This window comes from Cyprinodon variegatus, unplaced genomic scaffold (assembly GCF_000732505.1).
Source record: "Cyprinodon variegatus isolate N-32 unplaced genomic scaffold, C_variegatus-1.0 Scaffold562, whole genome shotgun sequence".
NCBI lineage: Eukaryota > Metazoa > Chordata > Actinopteri > Cyprinodontiformes > Cyprinodontidae > Cyprinodon > Cyprinodon variegatus.
The window spans coordinates 546,483-571,703 of NW_015151015.1; the positions used below are offsets into that span (position 1 = coordinate 546,483).

The 25,221-nt window shown below is 37.5% G+C and overlaps 1 protein-coding gene across 1 annotated transcript in view; it reads left to right on the plus strand.

Annotated features, from left to right (window-relative positions):
• Positions 1-16,220, plus strand: part of exoc2 (exocyst complex component 2) — a 62,693-nt gene extending 46,473 nt beyond the window's left edge. The window contains exons 16-28 of the mRNA XM_015391860.1: positions 99-220; positions 1,908-1,969; positions 3,208-3,288; positions 3,442-3,501; positions 4,266-4,327; positions 4,421-4,490; positions 7,924-8,040; positions 10,086-10,227; positions 14,679-14,734; positions 14,814-14,936; positions 15,191-15,252; positions 15,560-15,619; positions 15,704-16,220. Of these exons, the coding sequence (XP_015247346.1) occupies positions 99-220; positions 1,908-1,969; positions 3,208-3,288; positions 3,442-3,501; positions 4,266-4,327; positions 4,421-4,490; positions 7,924-8,040; positions 10,086-10,227; positions 14,679-14,734; positions 14,814-14,936; positions 15,191-15,252; positions 15,560-15,619; positions 15,704-15,797 (1,111 nt within the window). The 3' untranslated portion in view covers positions 15,798-16,220. The remainder of the gene's footprint in view (positions 1-98; positions 221-1,907; positions 1,970-3,207; positions 3,289-3,441; positions 3,502-4,265; positions 4,328-4,420; positions 4,491-7,923; positions 8,041-10,085; positions 10,228-14,678; positions 14,735-14,813; positions 14,937-15,190; positions 15,253-15,559; positions 15,620-15,703) is intronic.
• The last annotated feature ends 9,001 nt before the right edge of the window (positions 16,221-25,221 follow it).

Genomic DNA, 25,221 nt, shown 5'->3' on the forward strand with positions numbered 1-25,221 from the left:
TCACCCCCCTAAGCCTCCTGACAGCGGACTCACTCCCTGTTGGGGTTTCATTTTTGGCCGTATCACTATTGGTTGTCTAATGATTATTTCTCTCCAAGGGGTTGCCACGAGGCGCTGTCAACTCTGGAGATCCCCAATGATTTGCTGCAGGTGATTCAAGACCTGCTGCTGGAGCTTAGGGTCCATTGCCTGATGGTGACTCTGCTCCATACGTCAGAAGGTGAGACGATGGAAAATAAATGGGGAACGGTTCCCCATTCAACCGGCTGCATCTGATCAAATCCCTTTTATGTCTGAAAGCGGATAGTTTATTTTTTATTACTCTTTGTAGGAACAGAGAGAAACAGAGGAGCAGAGTTGTTTTTTTTAGAATTTTAGTTACGCTGCAACATTCACTGCACTTTCAGTCAACATCTGCACTCTATTTTATCACCTGAATCAAAACTTTGAGACATTCTTATTTAATTTTGTTTCAGAAAAAATCAACTATTGTTATCACAAACTTAAATCTATTTTTAAAGTAAAATAATGTAGATGTATGCATCCAAAGAATATGCTAAATGCTTTAATTGGTGGCTAATGATTTTAGGATCAAGGAAAGACGAATGTTCATGAACTCAATTAAGGAATCAACCCAAGTCTCTAAATCTACAGTGACAAAATAGTTTAAAGCTGTTAAAGAGCAAGTGAAGATTCATTACAGGAAACATTATCCACAACAAACTAAATATAACTACAAGTCGTTCAGCACAGACTGTTGCAAATAGAAGTTTAAGAAGTTGAAAAGTAACTAGAATTTTACTAAGAAAAATGTTGAAGTGTCACAACATAATACTTTGATGAAATGAAAAATAAAACCAAAAAATATATAGATGAAAATGGTAATTGCGAAGCAAGTGGTAAACCCTAGATTCCTCCTCTCTTAGGTAAATATTAAGGTACAAGTCTTCGGTCTGGTTGCAGAATAAGAGCTGTTCTAGGTAGAAACGCCTACCTAGAATTTTAAACTTGGACATTTTAAAATAAATTACATTTAAATGAAAGCTTTAGATTTTTCTAATTTTAGATATAACATAATGCCACTGCAATAAAATCACATTCTATGACGTATGATATCTTTATAGTTTTTCTGGTAATCCCACATGGAGAACTGCTTAGAAATACATAAAAAAATCCGTTGCAAGTTTCAACCCATCTTGAAACTTAATGTATTGCTTCTTTCTTTACTTACTGTTTCATACTAGAAGAAAAGAAATGACTATTTGAATGTTGCACTTTAACACAGATGTCCCAAAATACTTAACAGAAAATGAATTGGGGAAGTCACTAAAACTGAAGCATATTATCCAGCTGTTATATGATGTGAAGGATAACAATAATTTGTTAAAGAAAATATTGCAAGAAACAAAACTTTTTGTTTTCTTACTGCATGAAGTTTTTTGTCACAAGTTGCTTGAATTTCTTCGGTTGTAAATTGTAAAAATCTAAAAAAAAATCAGCTATATTTCTTTTTAAATAAACCCTGTCAATTTTGTTTATATATATATATATATATATATATATATATATAGATTTTTTTTTTTTTAGCAACCTCCAGGGTTATAATGGAGAAAGTGTTATGAGACCAAAACCAGACATGTTCAGTTTCACTTGTGGTTAGGGATGGTCATTTTGAGAAGCGTGACTGGTTTTCACTGAACTCCCTAAACCTGTGTCCCATCGCTCGCACTCAACTCCAAGCAAACTGTTCCCTATGCAGAAAGATAAATTGTATTTGTCATGATGTGTTTTTTTTTTTTTCTTCAGAAACACCTAATTCTCTTTTTTTAGTATCAAATGATGGATTCATGTTCGGTAAATTATTTAACACTTCAATGTAATTTCCTGTGTGCTTCTAACCCATTTAGATGTGAAGAGGCTTGCCGAAAAGGAAGATTGGGTTGTAGATAACGAGGGAATCACCAGTCTGGTAAGAACGTGTTACGACAGCACCAAGCAATGCTCAGTTTCATAGAACTAGAAGCTGTAGATTCATGATCGAGCTCAGCATCACTCAGCTCAGTCTTCTTCACTTTTTTTATTACCAAGTTCCCCAATTGATTCAGCAATAATTTCATTTTTAGTATTCTGTGATATAAGTGCTTTATATTTAATAGAATCTAATCAGATCTCATTACAGTTTAGGGATTAGTTTAGTAGTTTGGAATTGAATCCATTTATTATGAAGAAAAGCAAGACATTTTATTGTGTAGTCATTTTTGTAGAAATGCAATATTATGAATATAAGTTTCCTACTGCACATGAGTTTTGTGCCTTTTATCGAATTCTACTCAAATTACTTTGTGTTAATTCTTATTTTTATGACATCCCAAAGCCAATATTTGAGTGTCAACTCCACTCTTGATGAAAAGAAAACCAAAAGGGGCCAAAGCTTATCAGATTAAAACCCCTTTCAGTATTCTGTGGAATGCTGATTAAAAGAGTTTCTTGATTATTTAGATCTGAACAGGAGTGTTAAAATTTAGTAAATATGAAAAACTCATTACAATCTTCCTACATTGTGTGGATTTAGGAGTTGAAGTTAGTACAAGGCAATGTTTTTGAAGGTGTACTGATTAGTTTTACAGAGACAACAATTATTTCCTTGTTGTTAATCTCCACAAAGGCAGAAACTCCACTAAATTAACCCATGCAATAGTTAAAGAATTCTAAAAAAATCTCAAAGCTCCATCTCAAATTCAACTTATCTCAGTTTGTGTGTCTACATTCATTAGTTTTAATTAGAAAAACGAAAAAAGAAAGAACCAGTCTGTTGGTTTTTGGAAGTGTTGAAGGTGAAAGTCTCATCTTTCCTAAGACAATATAACCGAATGTGTTTGGTTTGCAAAGCTGCCAGGATGGTGCAGAGTTTCTGTGTGGCAGCAGGAACTGGGGACCTTGCTGTTATTAAATCAACCACAAGCTCCTTTTAGGAAAAATGTTCTAGTCAAATGTTAGATTCTCTGTAACTTTATAACCGTCCTATCGAGCTAGTAATACCTCCTTATTGCTTATGTTTGTTTAGGTTATGAGGTGATTGTAGTAAAAACCACAGAAAAAAAGCTACAGCCTGCCCTCAGTCCGACTTTCTCTGAAACATTTCCTTCAGTGCATCTTTATTGCATCTTCCTGAATTCTTCTCACCTTTTTTCTTTGACATTTTTGCAGCCTTCCAAGTTTGAACAGTGCATGGTCCAAATGCTGCAGTCGCTGAAGGAGCCGCTGGAAATTAAACCAGGAGAAATCAATGTAGGTTTGAAAATTAACGAAAGTGATATTTCAAATTCCTCAAAGCAACTTTTGGAAACATAAAGGTTATTTTATCCTGTAAGGGGAAAAAACTATATTAAGCATGTAAAAAACAAATCTCAAGCCTTGCTTTGTTTCCTCTGTATCTTTAAGGTGTTGCAGTTAGATCAGGTCCAGGATCAGGCAACAGAGCTCAGCGTGAACATCATGAAGGTAAAATGTTTTAGAAAACACCTGTGGACTTTAATAACCTGCGTTTAACTTTAATAGACCCATTTCTTGAATGTTAGCAGTGAGGCTAAAACTCACTTTCCTCTCTCCTCAAACTCTTAGCCGCTTCCTGTCATCAGTCTTCACACCCCTGATTGTTGTTTTTGAAAATTTTCTCCAACAAAAAACATTCATGCGCAAAAGTGTCTCTGGCTTCTCTTTTTTTACACATATACACAGCTGTGCATGTCGACAAATGGGTTTGGGCAAAATTGCAAGGATTTGCACAGATCTGCATGAATCATTGACTTTTTTTTTTTTTTCTGATTTGTTTATTTATTTATTTTTTTTTTACAAAAATTTTAAAAACCATAACCCTTAATAGACATTCCTAAGAAAACCACAAGTGGAGCAGTAGAATATTATTTGTGTGAAAAGGTTAAGAAACTTCTGACTTCTGCCAGTCACTGCTAAAATGGAGGCACTGAATGGAGGGCAAAACACAAAAACCTTACACCAAAGATTATTTACACATTTTTAATGTTTAATATTAATAATGTTGACTGATTCCACCAACTGATCTAATTAGATACATAACATGCTAAGAAGACCCACTTTCTTCTGTTTTTTTGTTGTTTGTTTTTTTTTTTTTTGTGTATTAATCACATTGTTTGTCATGGTTTTTCGGTTCACTGAAAGTCATAAGGCTGAAGCTGAAAGCTTTGATGTTTATGGAAGTGACGTGCATCTCCATGTGCTCACCTTAGGTTTTTATAAACTGTTTGGAACAGCTGAGTAGGAAGGCGGATGAAGACTTTGAAGTATCTCAGTGAGTACTTTGATTGTTCTTTTTTTTTGTTTTGTTTTCTTTCTCTTTATTGTGGTCGCTCCTGAAACATAAAAACATATCTCGTCTGTCCAGCAACATTTCAGTGGACCTGTCCTCTCCAGATCGGTTTTCCAGGATCCATGAGGGATTCATCCCAACATCTGTAAGCACATTTTTTTTTTTTTTTTTTTACCATTTGCTATTTTTTATTTTAAAGGCCTGAAATCCTAGAGCTAGCCTGCGCCTGGTAAAGTCACCAGAGCTTGGGCTCTATGTAACACAACGAGACGAACACACAACTCAGTCACTGGAACCACAAAATTTTTATCAGGCTGTTTCCTGGTTGTGGACAAGCAGCAGATACGTCCTTGTTTCCTGTAACTTGGTTGAGTTGTTGTTGGCGGTAGTGCTGGTGGTGGAGGGGAGGGGAGGGAGGTGGGGGGTAAAACGCATGGGAGGAGGATGGGAGGAAGAGGAGGGTACGGGGTGCTTCTTGTAACGGGAAATAGAGCAAGGTGCAGAAGGGGTTTCCCCAGCATCAGTGAGAGCAGCAGGAGTTTGGCAGCGGAGCTCTTGTGGATGACCAGACTTGAGACTAATTTCACTCATATTTGGAAACTATTTGTTTTGAGAATCAGAAACCAGTTGCTTTAAAAATCATTCAAAGATGTGAACGGATCAGCCATTTATAGACGTTAGGTTTCTGTAACCCACTAAAGGCCCTTATCTCTGCCGGCCTGAAGAATGAGAGGCAAAAAGGGCTTGTAGTGACGTCAGCTCTTGTGGTTGGCACAAAATAAGCTTATCTCTCAGTTATCTCTCTGTTTCTAAGAGCTAGAGCTTGTTTTTAAGTGTATATGTGTCTGTGCTCTTTTAGAGAGGTTGTTGTGAGCTTGTAGAATGTGAGACTGAAAACAAATTGGGGGAAGTGGTTTAATTAAGACAACAATTGATAGAAATGTGCACGTTCTTTAAGAACACGACAGAGTTCATATTGACTCAATAAAACTCTGGAAATATAAACAAACAAAACAAGTTACATTCAACTTATCTCCATAAACAGTTTTTAGTGTAGTCTTTGTGACGTAGGGAGGCAGCGATTGATAGACAATGACTACTTACAAAAGTTGTCCAAAACCTCTGGAACAAAAACCACAAATCAAAAAACGTATCCATTATTTCTAACATTAAATTAGTGTTTTTTTGTTTTTGTTTTTTTATAGAACTGCTATTCTTGCCTCTCCTTCTTATCTTTTGAAGCCTCATGTTGTTGTAAGGGGAACTGAGGAACTGCTTGTTCCGCCACATATCCCGATCTCACAATGTTAAAAGAATCTTTTAGAAAATTCCTGTATCCGGATTATGATCTGAATCATCACCAAAATGTAATGAATTGTTCTTTGGCATGAGGGACACCTTTGAGAAAATATATCATTAAAATCCGTCCATAATTGCTCAGGTTATCCTCCACACAGACAGACGGACAAGTAGGTAATTAAGATTCGGTTCAGACTGTGACTTCAGACCAGCTGAAAGGGAAATCTTTATGACCATTTATTCATATTTTTTTTTTTTTATATGCCTCATAGATTTTCTCCTATGTGTTTTTCTCCATCCGTCTTCAAATTATTTTTGATAGCTTTGATTATTTTCTCCATCTCTTCTCAAGCAATGCAATATTTCCACCTACAGCCTCACTTCAGGGGATTTAGTATTCTGCAGTGTCAGTTTCCACCAAAAAATTGGTCTGTGCATTTCTAGTTTCCACCACACATAATATTTTGTATGTAGATGAAAATGGTTCAGTTTTGGTCTCTTCTGACCAGAGAACCTTTGATGTGTGTTGCGCCCCCTTACATGGCTCGTGGATATCTGCAAACAGAACTTTCTTTCAGTGGTTTTTCTCTTTCATAGGGCCCTACTATTAAATTTACTACCAACAAATGGGCTTTGGATCTCTGCAGCTTTTCCTCTATTTACAAGTGACTCTTCTTTGTTTTTTTTTTTATTAATGTTCTTCTTTTACGTTACTAAACCCAAGTTTTCATACAAAGTCAAAATGACCCACAGATGGAACTAATTGGATTGCTTCTGGTGCCGATCGCTTACTCTGGAGTTTATTAATTCAAATAACATTGAGTAGGGTGAAAACGGATGCATTATCAGACCAAAATATTGAAACTAAAGCATCCTTTTTTTTATCTACTTTGAAATGATGCAGCATGTCAAACAGTTCTGCTCATGATAACAGCTCCTCATTATTATAGTCATTGATTTCCATTTCTAAAACATGTAAAAAAGTAAAGTTGTAATAAGTTATTCCCAGAACGCAGGCTGAATCTGCCACATCAGGTGGACCACATGACTTAGCTGTCGATGCCAGATTTTTTTCAGATTGTCAATTAAGCAGAAGAAAGAGTGTGGAAAATAACACATGAATGAGAAGATCAGGACAAATGTTACAGTCGGGTTGAGAAGGATCTTACACTGACTGCCTGGATCTCACTACAGTGGTGAATACAAACTTGTGAGAAAGCTGTAAAATTCTGCCAGCATTCTCATAGACTGAATATTTTCTCTGCCATTCTGAACGTTCCTTCTTTGATATGAGAAAGGGTCACTACTTGTATTTCTCCAACAACTTGAGTTCCAAAGCGCATTGTTTAGTCCTTGGTTTACTCGCAAGGTTTTAACTACATGCTCATGATGTCTGCTCAGGCTGCAGTAGCAGTAAACCATTCTGTTCCTCTTTTGGCTGAAAGGGAAAAACAAGCTGCATGCTTGTGGGCATGCTTAAATATTCTTGGAGATGGATTAATAATAATAATAATTGAAATGTATAGATCTCACATTGGAGAAATTTACCCCTGCATTTAACCCATCCCTTTTGGGAGCACTGGGGCGCCCAGGGAGCAGTGTGGGGCTAACAGTCTTGCTCAGGAACCCAGAATGAACTCAGAACCTCTATTCCCTAACCACTAGGCCGCCACTCCCCCTAACAATTAATAATAATTAACAAACATGACATGCATTTGATGTCTTGATAATTGTTTGGGTAAGTAGTACTTATCTGATTATTTGCTGATGTATTTTGTGACTTGATGCAATATAAATTAAACTTTTATTCTATATTCATCTTTATTGTATAGAAGAGTCCAAATCAATTAAGATGGAAAAACTCACAAACATCCAATTGAAGTCTTGGTGTTGTTTCTGAATATATATTTTTAACATATATTCCTGTCATCAGTCTGAGAATTTACTTGTTCCACATGTATTTTGATCACTGTCATGCAGATGAATATAATATATCGTTTATCTTAGGATGGATACATTATTATGTTTGTATTATTACGTAGTTAATCAATGGCTTCCCTTTGTGATTAACCTAATTATGGGATTTATCGCTTATTATGAACCAATGCCTCCTAGAGTGTGTTTGCTTTTTGTGACATTCTGTTGATTTAATTCTTGAATAAATGGAAATTTACACATAAGAACCCCTGATAAAATTCCCTTTTTAGTGCAAAGTAAATGGCTTAAGCTTTATTGTAGAACATGGACAAATATTAAGCCTGTGGTGGTTTTGTATTTAGGAGCAGCGACTGTTGATCATCCTTAGTAACTGCCAATACCTGGAAAGACGCACCTTCCTGAACCTGGCTGACCACTTTGAGAAGCACGGCTTGACGGGAACGGAGAAGATCAACCGGGTCAGTAACTAATCCTCTGACTCTTTTAAAAAAAAGTATAAGAACATCAGCTAGAGGACTGGATACCCATACATTGCTGTTATTCTGATGAGAAGTGTGCTGAGTTGTTATGATCAACAAAGATGATCAGTAAGGTTCTATTTCTCAGCAAAGTGATGACTCCTAAGTTAAAAAAAAAAAAGGTAAATGTCATTGTCTTCAAAGATCATTTCCACTTTTTCACCACTTTCTCTTCAGCCACACAGACACATTCGCAAAATGGCACACAATGACTAATGGCTGAATCACATAGAAAATAAGAGTTCGGTTGATTTTCCAGTAAAAACAGTTGATCACAATGTTCTTTGAAAGCTTGATTTAGACTCTTATTAATATGTTGAAAACATGATAGTAGTCTAACGATTGTTTTCCTCAAAGGTTAAAATAGCTAGGAAAAAAAATCCCAGTAATTATCTTAATCCTGCAGTACTTTGTGACATATTATCAATGTTAACATATCAAAAAAAATAAATAAAAATAGATACACACATGCACAGATCACACATGTAAAAGCACAAATACCAACGAAGGGGATAGTTTAGTGTTATGTTTTGGAGAACATTGATAACAGAAGTGTTATAAGCTGACATTTTTTATGAGCTGATATTTTTTTAACCATGTTTTAAGAAAACAGATGTGTCTGTAAATATTTAAGTACACGTTTGCTGCTTAAGTAGAACTTAAGAGAAAAAATAACTGCAAGCTTTTACTAAGTGTGTGTACTTTATCACAGCAGTTTTGTCAGCTCCGCTAAATTCATCCAAATGTTAAAACCATCCAATGGTGGAAAGACGATATCAATAATGTCAGATTCAATGCCATTTCTCAACTATGCGAAGACTATCAGTCTAAAGTGAGAAAAATTACTCACACCCGGAAAACTTGTAAAACTTTTGCAAATTTCCAAGTGAAACGTAATCCAGCAAATTCAGTGCTGGGCTGAGAGAACAGTTTTATGGAAAAAGCATATGTGGCAGGATGACTTGGCTTTGATTGAAACACAGTAGGGCTGCAAGTAACGATTGCTTTGCTAATCAGTTAATCATTCAACTATTTTTTCAATTAATCGAGTAATAATAAGATAATCAAAGGTTCCTTAAGGAAGATTTTTTTACAAAGTTAAATCAAGTGAAACTAAAACTTTTCCACTTGAGGAGTTCTGGATAGAGCATATTGACAGACAAATTAGTTTTTCTTTAGAAACATTTTGCATTTCTTAAGCGCAAAATGTTTATACTTTTTTTTTTTGTCCAAATTTGGTATTATTACTGCTCTAAGTTGGTTGCTCTCTTAAATAAAGGCGTGTTTTAGAATCTCTAGACAATTAATCGATTGCTGACTTAGCTGACAATAATTTCAATTATTGATTAATTCAGTTAATTGTTTCAGCCCTAAAACAGCTTAATGCACGGCGTTATGTTTGGAGAAAACCAAACAACAAAGACCTCCTACCTCCTGTCAGGTATGGTGGTCAAAGAACGATAGCGTGAGCTTGATTTTAGGAGCTATGCACCTAACCATCATTCATTCGAACATGAATTCGGGTAACTAATCTGTTAGTTATTTTTCCAGCAGTTTAAGCTTAGTCAAAACGAGGTTATCAGTAGAACATTGATCCTAAACATGGAAGTAAACCTACAACAAATTGGCTGAACCCATCCACCCTGAACCAAGAATTAAACAGCTGTGTTGGTGGAGCCAAACTGTTAAAGTGTTTTTACACATAATGTTTGGTTCGTAAGTAATCTGATGTGGAGTTTTATTTACTTTGCTATATTTAGGTACTTCTAAGAAATATCTCGTTATATTTTTACTTTAACATATATAGACTTTGCTTTAAGAGAAGGGATACTTTCTTTTTATAATGACTTAATGTCATTAAACTGTATTTATTTATATTTAATGGTGGATTAGTCCCTTATTTGTTGTTTTATATGTCTATAATGCCAGATTTATATGTCTATAAAAAGTTTTATATGTCTATGTTTATATGTCTGATGATGCAGGCGAGTGTGGACGCTGTTCGGGAGCTGGACGGGAACCTGTTTGAAGCTTACATTGAGCGACGAGCAGATCCAATCGCAGGTTCCCTAGAGCCCGGCATGTATGCAGGATACTTCGACTGGAGAGACTGCCAGACACCCACAGGTAGCAGACGAGAGACGATTTTCTTCTTTATCTTGATAAAAGCAAGGATTCATATTTGAGAAGGGAATGCACCTACAGCTACCACCAACTGACCCTGACAGCAGCATACAAAAGCCACCAAGAGTCATGTAGCATGAGAACTAGTTGTCTGTGTTCTGATCTGTAGAGTTGTGGTTCATATGTGTCATGTGTGGAGTAAAGCTCTTTGATGGCTTACTGTAAAAATTGTTCTTCTGCTCTGCTTGAAGCTGTCATGGCCTTTATGTTGGAGCTGTGGGTGTGTGTGCAAAGGTTTACTTTGACATTTCTATCACCAGATGCACTCCCAACTCAGGTGGAATGTGAATGTAAAATCCGTGGTTTATCTTGAACACAGGATGTGAGACAGCATGAGTATTACATTTTTCAGGTGGGTTGAAGGCAGGTTATCACATAACCTTTCCTAATGACAACCTTGAGCTTTTACTGTAGCCCCTAAGGGTTTGTATGCCTCGGCCACATGTGAAAGCGGAACATTTTGGACACTAAACCACTGTTCTAGGATATGATACTTTCACTTGTTGCTCTTTGTGTGGGACTCCTGTAAGCGTGTGGGGTGCTGCAAGCATTAAAAATCCGGTTTCAGTACTTTCTTTCTGTTGCTGCATTTGGCTGTTTCGTTGTCAAGAGTTCACTGGATGTTATATTTTCAACATTCAAGGTTTGCACATTAACCCCCGGCCCCTAACCGCATGGAATCTTCCTCAATGAGAGAAAAAAAAAAAGACTAAAAACACCAGAACAGTTACTGGTTTGCATTGCTTCTATTTTTTTGGCTGCTTGTTTTTACGCCTTTCAGATAAAAAAAAATAACCCATTGTTGGCTAAAATGTCTTGGTTTGGTGACATATGGGGACTGTCAAATTGGCATTATGTACATTTTTCACTGAAAAGTAAAAAATGTACATAATGCCAGCCTGTTAAATGGGTCTGACCTAGCAAACAATCGAAGCGTTATATTAAAGATGGATTTTGTGGATACTGAGAGGCGACTGGCACCCAGCACACCAATGGTTACTCAATGTGAGGTGAAAAAGGTCAAAGACAAACCTTGTAAAGTACGAGCGCAAGCTACAAGTTTGAGCAGCAGTTTTACGTTTCTGCCACAAGCGGCAGTATCATTACAAAACTCCATAATGCCTCTTTAATGCAAGCTAAAAACCGTAGATAGTTTACACTCTATTAAACTTATACATGCATTAACACCATTTATTTTGTTTTGATAGAAAAAAGGGCCCTGTTTGTATAGGATTCCTTCTCCACAGCTTTGGAAATTGATTCCTGTAAACTCCCAATTCATGTAAACTAACCATAAACCCACTGATTACAAGCGTTTCTTTAAGCGCTTGATAGTAACAGTTGATAATAGTAAACCTAATAGCTGCATGTTGAAGTAGCACAGCCAGCTTTATTCAGATATATATAAAAAAAAAAAAACTCAGTTTCTTCTTTCTTTGGATCATTTATTTCTCCTGATTTTTTATTTTTTTTTTTAATCTCTGGTATTAAACGATGTGCAGCTGAAATTATTTGAGGCAGTCACAGTGGAAGACGTGGACTGACTCAAACCCCGAACAACATGGATTCTGATGGACATATGCAGCCATTGCTTTTTTATCTATACATTTCATTTTGATATCTGTGTAAAATATTGTAATATATAGTGATTTTGCAATTTAGTGATAGTGTATCGTGAGACGTATTGTATTGCAGCACACATGCCAATACTCACCCCTACTGTTGCCCTGACAAAACAAACAAGCAGCTATAAAGACCCCCTCCAGTTTGCTTATCACTGTAGAGTTAGAGTTGAAGATGCTACATACACCTGCTTCAACAAACCCACTGTTATTTAGACAAGGCAGTCAGCACTGTGAGGATCGTGTTCTTTGATTTCTCCAGTGCATTTAACACAGTTCAGCCTGACTCACATTGTGAGAAACTCCAGAAAACTTGGTGGAGGCATCAACAATCAACTGGATCAAAGACTAACTTAAAAAACAGAGTTTGTTAGACTGAAGGTTTACCTGTCTAATAAAGCAGTCAGCAGAACGGGATCACCACAGGGGACAGTTCTCTCTCCAATTCCTTTCACTCTATACACCTCTGGCTTCCAGTACCAGACTGATTCCTGTCATCTGGAGAAATACTCAATGACTCTGCAGCCACTATTTTTAGGATATTTAGTTTTCGAAAATCCTTTCTATTAGAGTTTACGGTAGGCCACTGCAAGGTATCGTACTACTTTCTTCAATGCAATAAGAGTCCTCTATTGCATGATGATTACTTTGCATTTTAGCATTTTGAGGAACCCCGGATGACTATATCATGCTTTGTAAACGCCAAACCTTCTGTGGCCTTTATAAACACACTTTTTAGAGTGAAATGTGCTTTTTAACCTTTTAAACAAAAGCCCTTTTGGCTGCAGGCAGTAAGAGAGTTGTTATCCACAATCAGCAAAACTCACACAATCATAACATATATATACTGTCAATCAATGGTTTCAACACTAAAATTACAGCATTATAATGACCTTTGACATGAGGACTGTGGTGGCTAGTAATTCAATTCATTTAGTTTATTTATATAGCGCCAATTCGCAAAACATCACCTCACTGGTCAGGAGGGCAAAAAAGGGCATGTATTTCCTGCGGAGGATGAGGAGAGCCGACCTGCCCCCACCCATCCTGACCTTCTACAGAAGCACCATAGGGAGCGTTCCGACCAGCTGTCTCACTGTGCGATGTGGAGGCTGCAGCGCCTCAGACTTAAAGAAAGTGAGAAGAGTGGTGAGAACAGAAGAGAGGATCATGGGGGCTCCTCTTCCCACCATAAAAGACATTTCATGCCTGCGCTGCGTGCCCCTCACAGCCCCACCATGGACTGTTCTCCCTGCTGCCCTCTGGGAAGAGGCTTCACAGCATCAGCAGATTCTGAAACAGCTTCTTCCTCACTGCCATCACACAGCTAAACTGTTGAAAAAACTCTAAATCATGTCAAAGTCTCTGCATGAAACTTTCATATTAATGCATTTTTGCACCATGTTTTTTTTCTCCCACACCGTTTACATTTGATTACTGCTGCACTTTAAGAAATTGAAGAAATGTCAAGACAGCTGTACAAAATGAAATTTTGTTTTGTATACACTCTGTGTAAAATGACAATAAAAGTAGTCCAAGTCTAAGATTAGTGGATAAACAACTAAATGGACTCTTTAGTGTACGTTGACTTTACACATTTCTATGCAAGTAGCTAATTTTAGTTGCATGCAATGGATTTGTTGGCTTATTACATTTTATTTCTCTTTCACACATTACTTTTTGTCCATATGATTGTAAAATTAAAGTTAAAGTTTTTACCATAAAAAAAAAACATATTATCAGAGGTACAGTACGATATGCACATGCAGGCAATGAGTGAAAAAGGAAGCAATTTCCTCAGTAGAAGTATGGAAAGGAGGAAAAGTGGAAGATCAACTGTGGAAAAGCAAAAAGAAAAAGATAGGAGTAGCTATTGGAATACAATTGTTCTCTGAGGCGGGAGTTAAATCTGCCAAGTTGATGCACTGCCAGAAGATGACAACAATGGGCAAAAATGCTTACGCCTGCTGTTTGCACCTGGTGCAAAAACTATTTTCTAAATCAAAAAGGACTGAGTCAACAAAGTTATTATGAGCATTTTTTATATATTGCTTTATTTCAACATGAGCATATGTTTTTGGGGGGCTTTTTTAGAGGTATAGTATGTGACTAGACCCCTTTAAATCTGACTCAGATGCACTTTCTGTTCTCTGTATCACTACGTGTTTTAACCAGGGATGCAGATACTGATGGTAAAGGTGATTTAACAAGACTAGTTTTAACCTGCTAACACAATTTTACATCTCACCCTGAATCTTTTACACTGTCATAAATTTTCCTCCTGTTAATAGGATCTTTAAAAACAAACTTTTAAATGATCTTTAAACCACTTAAATGAAGCACTATTTCAGTGTCTTTAAGTAATTTATAATCTCAAATAGGTAATTTGTTCTTCAACAACTACAGAAGGTAAAATGTATGTTTTTATTTAAACTCTAAATTATGAATTACAAAATGCATGATCTCTAAGACATGTTTAGATTTGAACCCCAGACTAAGTAAAGCATAAAAGTAAAAAAATAACTAGTAAAGCCCAGGCGGCATTATTTTACAATGTTTTTTATTTTTTGCAAATACTGTAGAAGCAAATTTCAAGTTTGGCTGGTTTCAGGATCTTCAGATGGTGCTGATGGAATCGGATCTAGATTTTTCTTCTCTATGTGCTTTATTAGTTTAATTGCTGGAGAAGAATGTTAAAAATAAAATTCGCATTGCAAAACCTTGACATATTTTCTGCTATTCCATTTTCACTTCCTGCCTCTTCTCCCTCAGGCGTGAGGAACTACCTGAAGGAAGCTCTTGTAAACATCATAGCCGTTCATGCCGAGGTACAAACACCCATGTAAACACCCTTCTTTTTGTGCACTTCCTTTTTCTTTTTTCAAACTCTCTTTTTTTCTGCTCCAGGTCTTCACCGTCTCAAAGGACCTGGTTCCTCGGGTTTTGTCAAGAATCGTGGAATCGGTGGCAGATGAGATGTGTCGCCTAATGCAATGCGTGTCCTCCTTCAGTAAGAACGGAGCCCTGCAGGTACACACTGATAGATACACAAGATGAGCTGTTTCTCACTTATAGTAAGACCCTGACTCATAAGTCAACAGCAGACTTGTGGGGGGATCCACCGTTCGTTTCTGATAATGCCACATTTCAGTTCAGTTGCTAACTGCTGTCAGTTGGACATGGTGGCTCGATTTCATGTTTGCTTTGTCTTTCTTTTTCTTTTCTTCTTTTTCTAACCTAACCCCCCCTCTACCACACCCCAACCCACCCCGCTTGACATGCAGGCCCGACTCGAGCTCTGCGCTCTGAGGGACGCCATGGCCGCTTACTTAAACCCTGAGAGCAAGTGAGTACAGCTCTCACACATGCATACCTGGTGATTTATGGCTGTGCATGTCAGAGACATAAATCCTAACAGTCGCACATCCCTCACTACAATCCCTATTTATGTTAGTTGGTGGGTTCTGAAAAGGAAGTGAAAGTAATCTGGTTCTGTTGTGTGCCTGCTGTGTGGTGTGCCTTGTGTGTTCATGTAAGTAGGTTGGCGTGCATGTCAGGATATATGCATAGACTTGCCCTGAACTGTATTCTCTGGTAATAAAGGGGTAATAAACTGGACTTTTTTATAAAATATGATTTTTTTTTCTTCCCAGAACTATCTTCAAGCAAGCTCTGGACTCGCTGCCTCAGTTGCACAGCGGCGCTGATAAAAAGTGAGTAAAAAAGTTGTTTTTTCTGTACATGCAGCACATTTAACAGACTAATATCATGTGCTCTGTATCTGCTTTGGTCTCCAGGTTACTGGAGGAGCTGCTCAACAAATTTAAGAGCAGCATGCAGCTCCAGCTCACCTGCTTCCAGCCCTCCAACGTCCAGCCCGTCAAGAGATAATCTCAATCCCCCTTTATTCTCCACCAGACTCCATCGGTTGGCTACAATCTGTGTGAAATCGAATAATAAACTGAAGCCATTATCAGCGCCTTTATCACTTTATTATTTACTCATCTCCCTTTTTTTTCACCAGTGTCACTTTCAATTTCTGCTCTACTATGATAAAGCAAGTGTCTGTAAATCTAATCTTGTCAACACTAAATGAGTGGATTTCATTGTTACTGTGCAGGGCAGTCCCATTTGTGTTGGTTATGCTAATCACGTCTGACCATAAATGAGTGCGTGTGGAGATCTCGAGTGAAATAAGAAAGTTCTGGATCACTGGTTGTATGTCGAGTCTCCTGTTATAGAACTAGATTAGAATTTGCTGAGACCATGAAAAGTTCCTCTGATTTTAACTGTGCACTAATAAAATAAACATATGCACCATACTAGTGTTTGTGTTGAATAGTCCTTCAGATAAAAATATCTTAAAAGTCCGTTCACTAACTGGCTGTTAATGAGATCTTTATCGCTGTCCTGTCTCTAACAGGAGCCTTTTAAACTGCTCTGTTAGAAGTTTACACATATCTATAGAGGGCATTTTAATTTGACACTCAATGTTTTAAATAAACTGTGCCTCTAGAGACAGAAGAAGCAATTTTATTGAAACTGTCTTTGAATTAGGACGTATATTAACCCTTAGGAGTTTAAAAAAAGTGTGAGAGAAGGACTCAGTGTTGCTGATTACATGTAAATGTGTTCAACCACGCTTGATGCAAGTGTCCAATAAGCTACTGGAAAGGGCGTCTTTGGTCAAAAACCGAGTTTTATTTTTTTGTCGTAAACCTACCATGCAATCGTTTTGGAAACTTTAAAATGGAGATCAGGTGGACATGCAGAATTCCTCAGGAAAAAAAAAAATTTCTCCTGGAAGAGGTTCTTAACAAAGGGGATATGCTGGTGAAGATTCTCAGTCATCCAGGTCATAGTCATTCCAAAAAAGTTGCAGCAGAACATAACGGGGAGAAGATCAAATGAAAAAACATCACTATCTCATATGTTGCTGGAGTCTCTGAAAAACTCAAGAAGATTTTCTCCAAAAACACAAAAATTCCAGCACATTTCAAACCAAACAAGACCCTTAGAAAGAGGCTATCGCATCATAAGGACAGAATCCCAAGACCTAAGAGGAGCGGAGTCGTGTATGCAGTTCATTGCAGTGAGGAATGCTTTGACAAGGCTCAGCTGTCCACCTACACCTTAAGGACGAAGGACATTTTTTCTTTGGGGACCAGAATGTTCACATTTTGGACAAAGAAGACAGGTGGTTTAAAGGGGTGTGAAGGAAGAGAGAAAAACCAACCTTAAACAGAGCGTGTGGACTCAGGTTCATGCTCTCATAAAGCTGCAACAGCAGCGATAAGGTTGATTCCTTCCCGCTAGCATCTCAAACCTCATGTCTATGCTGGGGACCAAGACATTTCGCCTGCGCAGCCAGGCCTATAATGACCCTAACCACTCCCTATTCAGAGGCATGGGCCAGTATCAGGTGTTGCAAGCCAACAATGACCTCAACAACCCCTCATTACAAACGGATGGACCTGTTATTTCGGTACAATTTGCATGTTATCTAAGCCATAACACGGCTTTGTTGGGCTACTTTATAAAGCTTGGAACTCAACGCAAATCCAGAAATTTTGAATTGTAAAAACTTCCTGGATGGGAAGCGAAACATCTTTAAACTTGGAAAACAAAGTCTATTGTTTTGTTTTTTAACTTTGTACATAACATAGGGGGGAAATACTAAGTTATTAAAATCAAGGTTCAACATAGAAAATATTGATATTTCCTAGATTAAAAATATAACTAACTTCTTCCACGTGCCTTATGGAAAACGTATCCAGTGGTATTTCCCTCCTGTACTACTAATGTTAGTAGTCATCAGGATGTAAATGTCTTTTCTCTCTAGAGAATGCATGTCTCTACAATGCAGAGTTCAACAGGAGATGTCTATGATATTGGAGCGTGAAGACTTTTTTTTTTTAAGCACTGCTCAGAGTTCCCATGCAGAGGATTTCTAGAAGCATCATTGATAACCTTAACAGAGGTTCAGGATCTGCTTTTGTCATCATGGACAGCCTCCCACTTTGTATTTACTATTTTTTGTCCTACCACCCTTAAGATGTGGCAGGACGCCTAAAATAACTACCTCCCACCTGGGTATTGATGGTGACCTTAATTTGCCTTTTACATTAGGAGGTCATTACAATATGGATACCTAACAGCCTTATATAAATGATCAAATATTAGAGGATAGATCACATCTTAAAGATCAGATGATCTGATAAACAGTGAATGACCCTCACATGGCGATTTTACATGTCTGGCCATAATTAACAGCCACATCAAATACCCTTAGACAAATCAGAGCTACATACATTTTCCCTGATGAAGTCATACACTCAGCTGCAATGTCTTTAAGTATTTTTCTCTAGTTTGGGGCTGGAACCTGTTTCAGAAATTCATGCATCTGCTGCAGATTTACTGGTTGCACATCCACGCCCTGTTGCACCACTTTCCTAAGAGGCTCTATTGAATGGAGACCTGGTGTCTGTGAGGTACTAGGATCTTATTTTCAGGTTTATTTGTCAGATTATTTGGGTTTTGTGACATGGTGCTTTACCCTGCTGAAAGTGTGTGTTGCAGAAAGCCTTCATACTATCATTCCATACTATGTATGTCAAATTCTGACCAATGAATGGCGTAACTGAAATGGAGACCTATTTAACCAGGAGTCGACTTTCAATTTGCAATTTTCCAGTTTTGGTGAACCTTAGCAAACTGTAGGCTTAGTTTCCCATTTTCTGTGGTCTGCTCACAGCTCATCTGCTCTATGATTTGACTCTTTGTGTTTTTTTAATGAGTTGTTACTTAAGCGAATGCTTTCTTTATATCACCCCCATCTGTAAAAGATGACTGTGTGCAAAAATCCCAGTAAATCAGCAGTTGAAAAACTCAGTTGTTTCTTCACATACTATTTCAAGTTAACTGTGTCCCTTTTTCAGATGCTCGGTTTAAGCTTCAGTGAATCGCCACCACATCTAGATGACTAATTGTGTTGAGTTTCTGTCTAGTGATGTGTGTTAATAAGCAATTGAACCGTTGTAACTGATAAAGTGACCACTATGTCTGAACCAAGATCTGAAAGTTTATAACGGAGCCATTTCAAGTCAGACTTTAAATTTAGCTTAGATGTGAGCCAGGAACTACAGTAGGAATGCAGGCATGCATGCAGACGGTTGGTCTGTGTGCAATTCAGTTCCAAAAAAGCAGCTTTCATTATTCATTTCTAAAGCCTCAGCTCGTCACCTTGCACATGCTGTCCATCATGTCAGCATCTTGTGCTGCAGGATGGAGGCTGGGTTCAGGGCGTATGCAGGGTGGGGTAGGTGTGTGCCGTTAGTCAAGAGGGACCGACTTCGTTATTTTATCCCTGATAAAGATGGCTGTGGGTGTAGGGAGTTACGATGCGGGCATTGCTGTAGCTGAAAGCAGTCATGTAGAGAAGGAGACGCCTACAGCTCACATGAGGAGGTTTGATAGGATGAGAGAGGTTATTTGAGGACAGACTCGATGTGTTGCCGAGGTTGACCCATTAAATTTCAACTTCTGAATGTACGAACCGCAAATTTCTCTGTTATTTTTTTTTCTTCTTCAGATTTCTGTTATCGTCTGCATTCACACACCTCAGGCCGCTTTTTTTCTGACTTGGTTTCCCATCTTCAACTAGGGGAAAGCCATGCAGCGCAGACAAGAGTTGTTTTGATCGCCTGTGTTCTAATCTTAGCTCTCTTTCCTCCCACGGATTCATTCACAAAACGGGTTCAAAGCCAAGAACCTTATCCGCTCCTCAGCAGGCCCTTTTTTTTTTTTTTACAGTAACGGGTAAAAAAAAGGGGGAGTTTTTCTTTTTTATAATGTTTTTATTCTGTTCCATTCAGGAGGGAAAAAAAATCACAACAACAGGTGAAAAAGTTCTTTGACGTGATGTTTTCTTCAGAGTGGGTAAATAAGCCGATGGAGAAATTTGATGCACCAAGGAGAATCTGTTTCTTCTCACCTTTGTTATGGAGCATATTTTATCTCTTTTATTAAGAAAAAAGTCCCCGTTACTAGTAAGAAGCACAGAAATGCTGTTTAAAGGTGCAGCAACAGACAACCCTTAGCAAATAAATAAAAATGTTCTAGTGTTTGAGTGAAGCTAATGTCTGTTTGCATACTAGAAAAATCTGTCTTTCTTTCATTTTTTAGGTGAGGTTGTGTGGAATATTTATGAGGAGTCATTATCTTAGCTGTTGCTAAGATAAAATCAAGTAAAAATCCTTCTGTTGAAGTCAAGCTTGTTGATTGTCTTTTGTTTTTTTTACATTTTGTTTATGAGATTGAAAATATTGTTTTAGAAAAATCACCAGCTTAGTTTCTAGTCTTGTGATGTTAGGTTTGGGGATGAATCCTGTGACATTAGGGTTAGTAGATTGCAGAAAGATGAGGACAATGCTCAAAAGCATGCGCTTGAGTCACGATATATAATGAGGGACAGAAGATGGTGTAACACCAGCCCAGCTCTGGCTGCCGAACTGGCGTCTAGCGTGGGAAAAAGTTTAGCAGGGTTTGCGCTTTCTACTTTCTAGTTCTAGGGCAAATCTTGCGCTCCGTGCATATAACAAACTCTTCAGTCTCCAAAATTTAAATTGCTAGACGTTCTGATACTGTAGTGTATGGGGTAAGATAACTGTCAATAACACATATGCACTAGGGGTGGAACGGTTCTGTTCACGGTTTCGTGGTCACGGTTTTCGGTTCGGTTCAGTATATGTTGATTGTTAGCCTGACATGTCGGTCGTGTTGCTGTTAGCATAAACAAATCGTGTTGCACAATGCTTGCACACTGTTGCACTTTTATCCACAACTTTCTTTCCGCCGTTATCGTAGGTCGCTCTAAATGCAAAGTGGTCCCATACAGCAGACCTATAAAGTGCTGCTGGTGCATCTTCCAACTCCTGTTCTTTCCCACTCGCCATACCCACACAAAACTCCACAACAACTGATTTTTTTCTGCTACACCCGGCTGCGCTGCTTCGCTTCTTCTTCTTCTTCTTGTTTACTACTGGTGGTTGGCTTTGGTCGCAGTACCGCCACCTTCTGCTCTGGAGTGTAAACGCTTCGCCTATGAGAAAAAGGAGCAGCGCATGAACCGAACGCAACACACGCGAACCGAACCGAGACAGTTGAACCGAACGGTTCGGACAGTTTTCATAAACCGTTCCATCCCTAATATGCATAGGTACATTTGTAGATCTATGTATACCGATATAAGCAATTAAGAGTTAAAATTAGTTTTTTGTTTTTTTTTTTGTCAACACATGAATACAGGAAACGTCTCATGGTTCATCTGAGAGAATACAAGTTACAACTTTGCAAAAATACAGCTCACATGTCTACAAGTGCGTAATCTACAACCCCGGATGAAGCTGTTAATCTCCTTAACAGCTGATGGCAGTAATGCAGCTGAAGGTTGTTCACCAAACACCTTTAAATGAGAAAAGGAAGAAGAGGAAAACAGGACCTTCAATTAAACTGTGCGTGCATTCAAATCAACATTTCAGCAAAGACATAAGATACTCTGTTTTCGTCTTCTTATTTAATGGGGGTCAACAAACAACTTTCAGGTGCATTACTTCCACCAGGTGGTAAGGAGTGTGTAAAGTAGTGATTCATATTCAAAAATCTTAATTGTTACAATAACAGTTGTGTTTGAGGGGAGATTGTGGATGATATATATGAACAATCAGTCATTTAGAACTGGGGTCTTCCACGTTTTCCAGACAAGGACCCCCAAACTGATGGCGAGATGGAGCAGGGACCCCATAATTTTATATATATTGTATGAAATTGTGTTCTATCAAATTGGTCCTATAGTCACTCTATTACAGCTGGATTCATGTAACAAAAGTAATTTCATCCTGGGAATATTGAAGTATTTCGGATTCGGAGTCCTCGTTGGTGCCCAGCTTGAACAAGCTCCTGTGTCGCTGAATGTGTGCATTGATGACTGAAAGACATCTTCTGCCTCCATTTATCTGTTTACTACAGTGTGTTGAATTCTTGTTAATGTGTTTTTAAAGACATTTCAATTAGTAGAAAAAATTGCGGTGGTGGAATATAAAAAAAGTCAAATCAACCTAAACTTTTGCGACCCCTATGCAGTACCTCTGTGTACCCCCTAGGGGTCACAGATCCCCTGTTGAAGACCTCCAATTTAGAAAACTAGGAAGACATTTTGCAATTTAGTCCAGTCAACATTTTCATAAGTTAAAGGTATAGTGGGAAGGATGTTCTTTGTCCAGGTAGATCATCAAAATAAGTGGTCCTCCTAATTGTCAGTCATTCGGGTAATATGTTTACATAAGGCCGTCCTGCGTGCACCTTTATGTGCTGAGCTACGGTTTCAGCCAATCCTTGAAGCTCGCCTTTCTCACACGGTTCTTTGCAAATGGCCGAGGGTCACAAGAGCAAAATTGTCTACGAAGAGAATGAGAAGAAAAGAATGGGCACAGAAGAGAGAAACAAAACCAGAGTGTTTTTAGGAGATTCTTTCACTCAATGGCATGCACTGAAAGCACAGGTCGGGCTTTTCACTAATGGCTCGGTTGCAAAGTTTGCACTCGACAGGTAAAGTTTGGCATGCTATTTGGAGAAATCCATTTCACATCACTGCTAGTAAAAGTTAACTATCTCTATATTGTAACTTTCCAAGGAAGATAACTTAATTTATTTTGTAAGTACAAGAATGTCATGATTTTTTTAATGTACCAGTAGTCTTATTTAGGGGGAAACATTTATATATGAATATAGTTGAGATGAGATCCATCTGAGCGACCATCTTATTGCATTCCTGCACCTCCTCGAGGAGAAATGGGCTTGTGCATGCTCTCGATGCATTTAATAGGCATTCCCTCTCTGGAGCGGGTTCAGGGTTGTGCTTTTCTTTTTTAAAACATGGAGAGGGCGGGTGTTTTCACTACACCTTTAAAGGAATAATACTTGTTTTTTTATCTAAACTAAAGTCGCCAGAGAGAGTTTGGAGAATCACGTGAAAATTGCTGCCAACTTATCGCCTTCCTCATCAAGCAGCCAATCAGAGCATAGTTCTAGCAAAACTTTTTAAATGCAAAATTCTGCATGCAGGCTAAATGCCCTAATAATAATTTATAAATTATTAAATAAGCAACATTTTTTAAAGAAATACATAAGTAAATGAGAAACGATTTATATATGTGAGAAAAAAAATTCTAACTTTATATGATGAATATGCTTATTGAGTTACTATTTTTTTTTTTATATACCTTTTGCTGCTTATGTTGTGTTAGATTTACCTTGGAACTGGCAAGTTAGTAATGTAATCTCCAAGACGTTGGTGTATCAGTTTCCCACTTTTAGAGGCTCATATTGGTGATTGTTTGTTTTATAGTCGCTACAACTACTCTCACAACTATAATAATGAAAAAAATGTTTAATTCTGTTTTGCTTTTTTTAACAAATTTTAAACGTCTAATCTTACAAACACCTAAAAGTGCTACATAAAGGTTTGCATAAGAAGATTGCATATTAAATACAGACGCTGTTTATGGTTTTGTTACCTGAACTTTTGGACTCAGAAAAGCTAAATCCAAATACGTTCAAGTTCTAATTTCCTACTCCGAGCCTGAAAACTTAGACTTCCAAATAAAAATGGAGCTTGCAGATAAAAATAATCCTAAGCGTTCAGCTTTTTCAAGAATTAGTTTGTCTTTTCATATATCCCCACATCTTCTCAGAATATGGTGAGTTGTCCTCACCTCTATGTTGACTCATAATTTCTTGTAGTTGTTTTTGGGATTAGACCAGGGGATTACCATGTCACAATTAATCAGTGAAAGGAGGCAGAGAGCCCTTTCTGCAAGCAACTCATCATAGCAACTGGTAAAGATGGTGATGACAAAGCCTTTTATCTGAAATACAAAGATATACAAAGAAAATTATATTGAAAAACCAGGAATAGTTCTGAGCCTAACTTCATTATATAAATATGCATATTATCACACAAATGTATGTTTGATAACATCTAGTATAAGTGTAGTTCACATGGTCAGTGTGATAAAATAATGCATCACACTAGTAGGATTGTTTATGTTTGTTTGAAGGTTTTTCACGTCCACAAATATGTGTTCAAAATGCTTAGATTAAGACTTTTCTGAGAAAAAAAAGCTGTTTTCCTTCACTTGCTTTAAAGGTGGTTTTCAAAGTAATTCCATAAGGCTTGTTTTTTAAACCTAACCTCATCACTTGATGACATCCTCTTCCCTGCTCATGTTTTGAATTGTATTTCGCCTTACAGAAATGTTTTTGTGGTGTCTTTTTTGGTTGTTTTCCATAAAAGTGGAAACATTTCTGCAAGCAGAAGCCAGGAAGGCTTTTTTACCCAGATCTAGTCGGAAAGCGTGGCCAACCTCTTCCTCTCTTGACGCCCTTCTTGATGTCATCGCGCTGTTTGCGATAACCCGGCGTTTGATTAACCAGCGTCATCCTGCATGTGAACCACACTTCCTGCTCAAACCACGCACAGATAGTACTGACTTTATCCAGAGAGCTCACAATTATGAAAAAGAGCCTGTTTATCACAGTTTATTGTTGTTTTATTATTGTTTTTGTTTTTTTTACAAACTGGGGTTAATGATATTCAGATTAACCCAAGGTTCATTCAAATGTAAAACTTTATAGTTTTCAATTTATAAATGAAAATACAAGTTAAAAAGCTTATCTACATTCAGCTCCCTGAGTTTCTCATATAAACAATAGTAATAGTGTCCACTAGCAAAAATATATATATTTCTACAAAAAAAATCCTATTTACAAGAGGTTTTTAAATAAAAAAAATTGTACAGCTTGTTATCCTAGCTCATATTGAGATGTGTAGACAGAATGCATGTTTAATGATGTTAATTACGTACAAACATTTCCTTTTAAAATTTTGGTTCTGACAAGTATAAACGTTTTGTCTTTGGTGGATTTTGCAAGAATAGCATGGAGTCACGCTAGCAACTTTGGTTTGGCTTTAAGGCTATGCTATCAAAGGCTAAGCTAACCATGTCCTACTAACATCTTATGATACGAGGATGGAGTTTATATTTTAATCTCCTTAAAGGGAAATTAAAGGTGCATTTTGCACATTTAGCACAGAATTCTTTTTGTACAATCACTGTCGCTGTCAGTTTCAGTTCCCTAAGAAAACAATGTGTGTTTAAAATAAAAGTTATCCATCATTTTATCACGCTATGACATATTCTGTCACATGTAGATACACAGAATTGATAACAGGGTCGACAGCTGAAAAATAATCAGT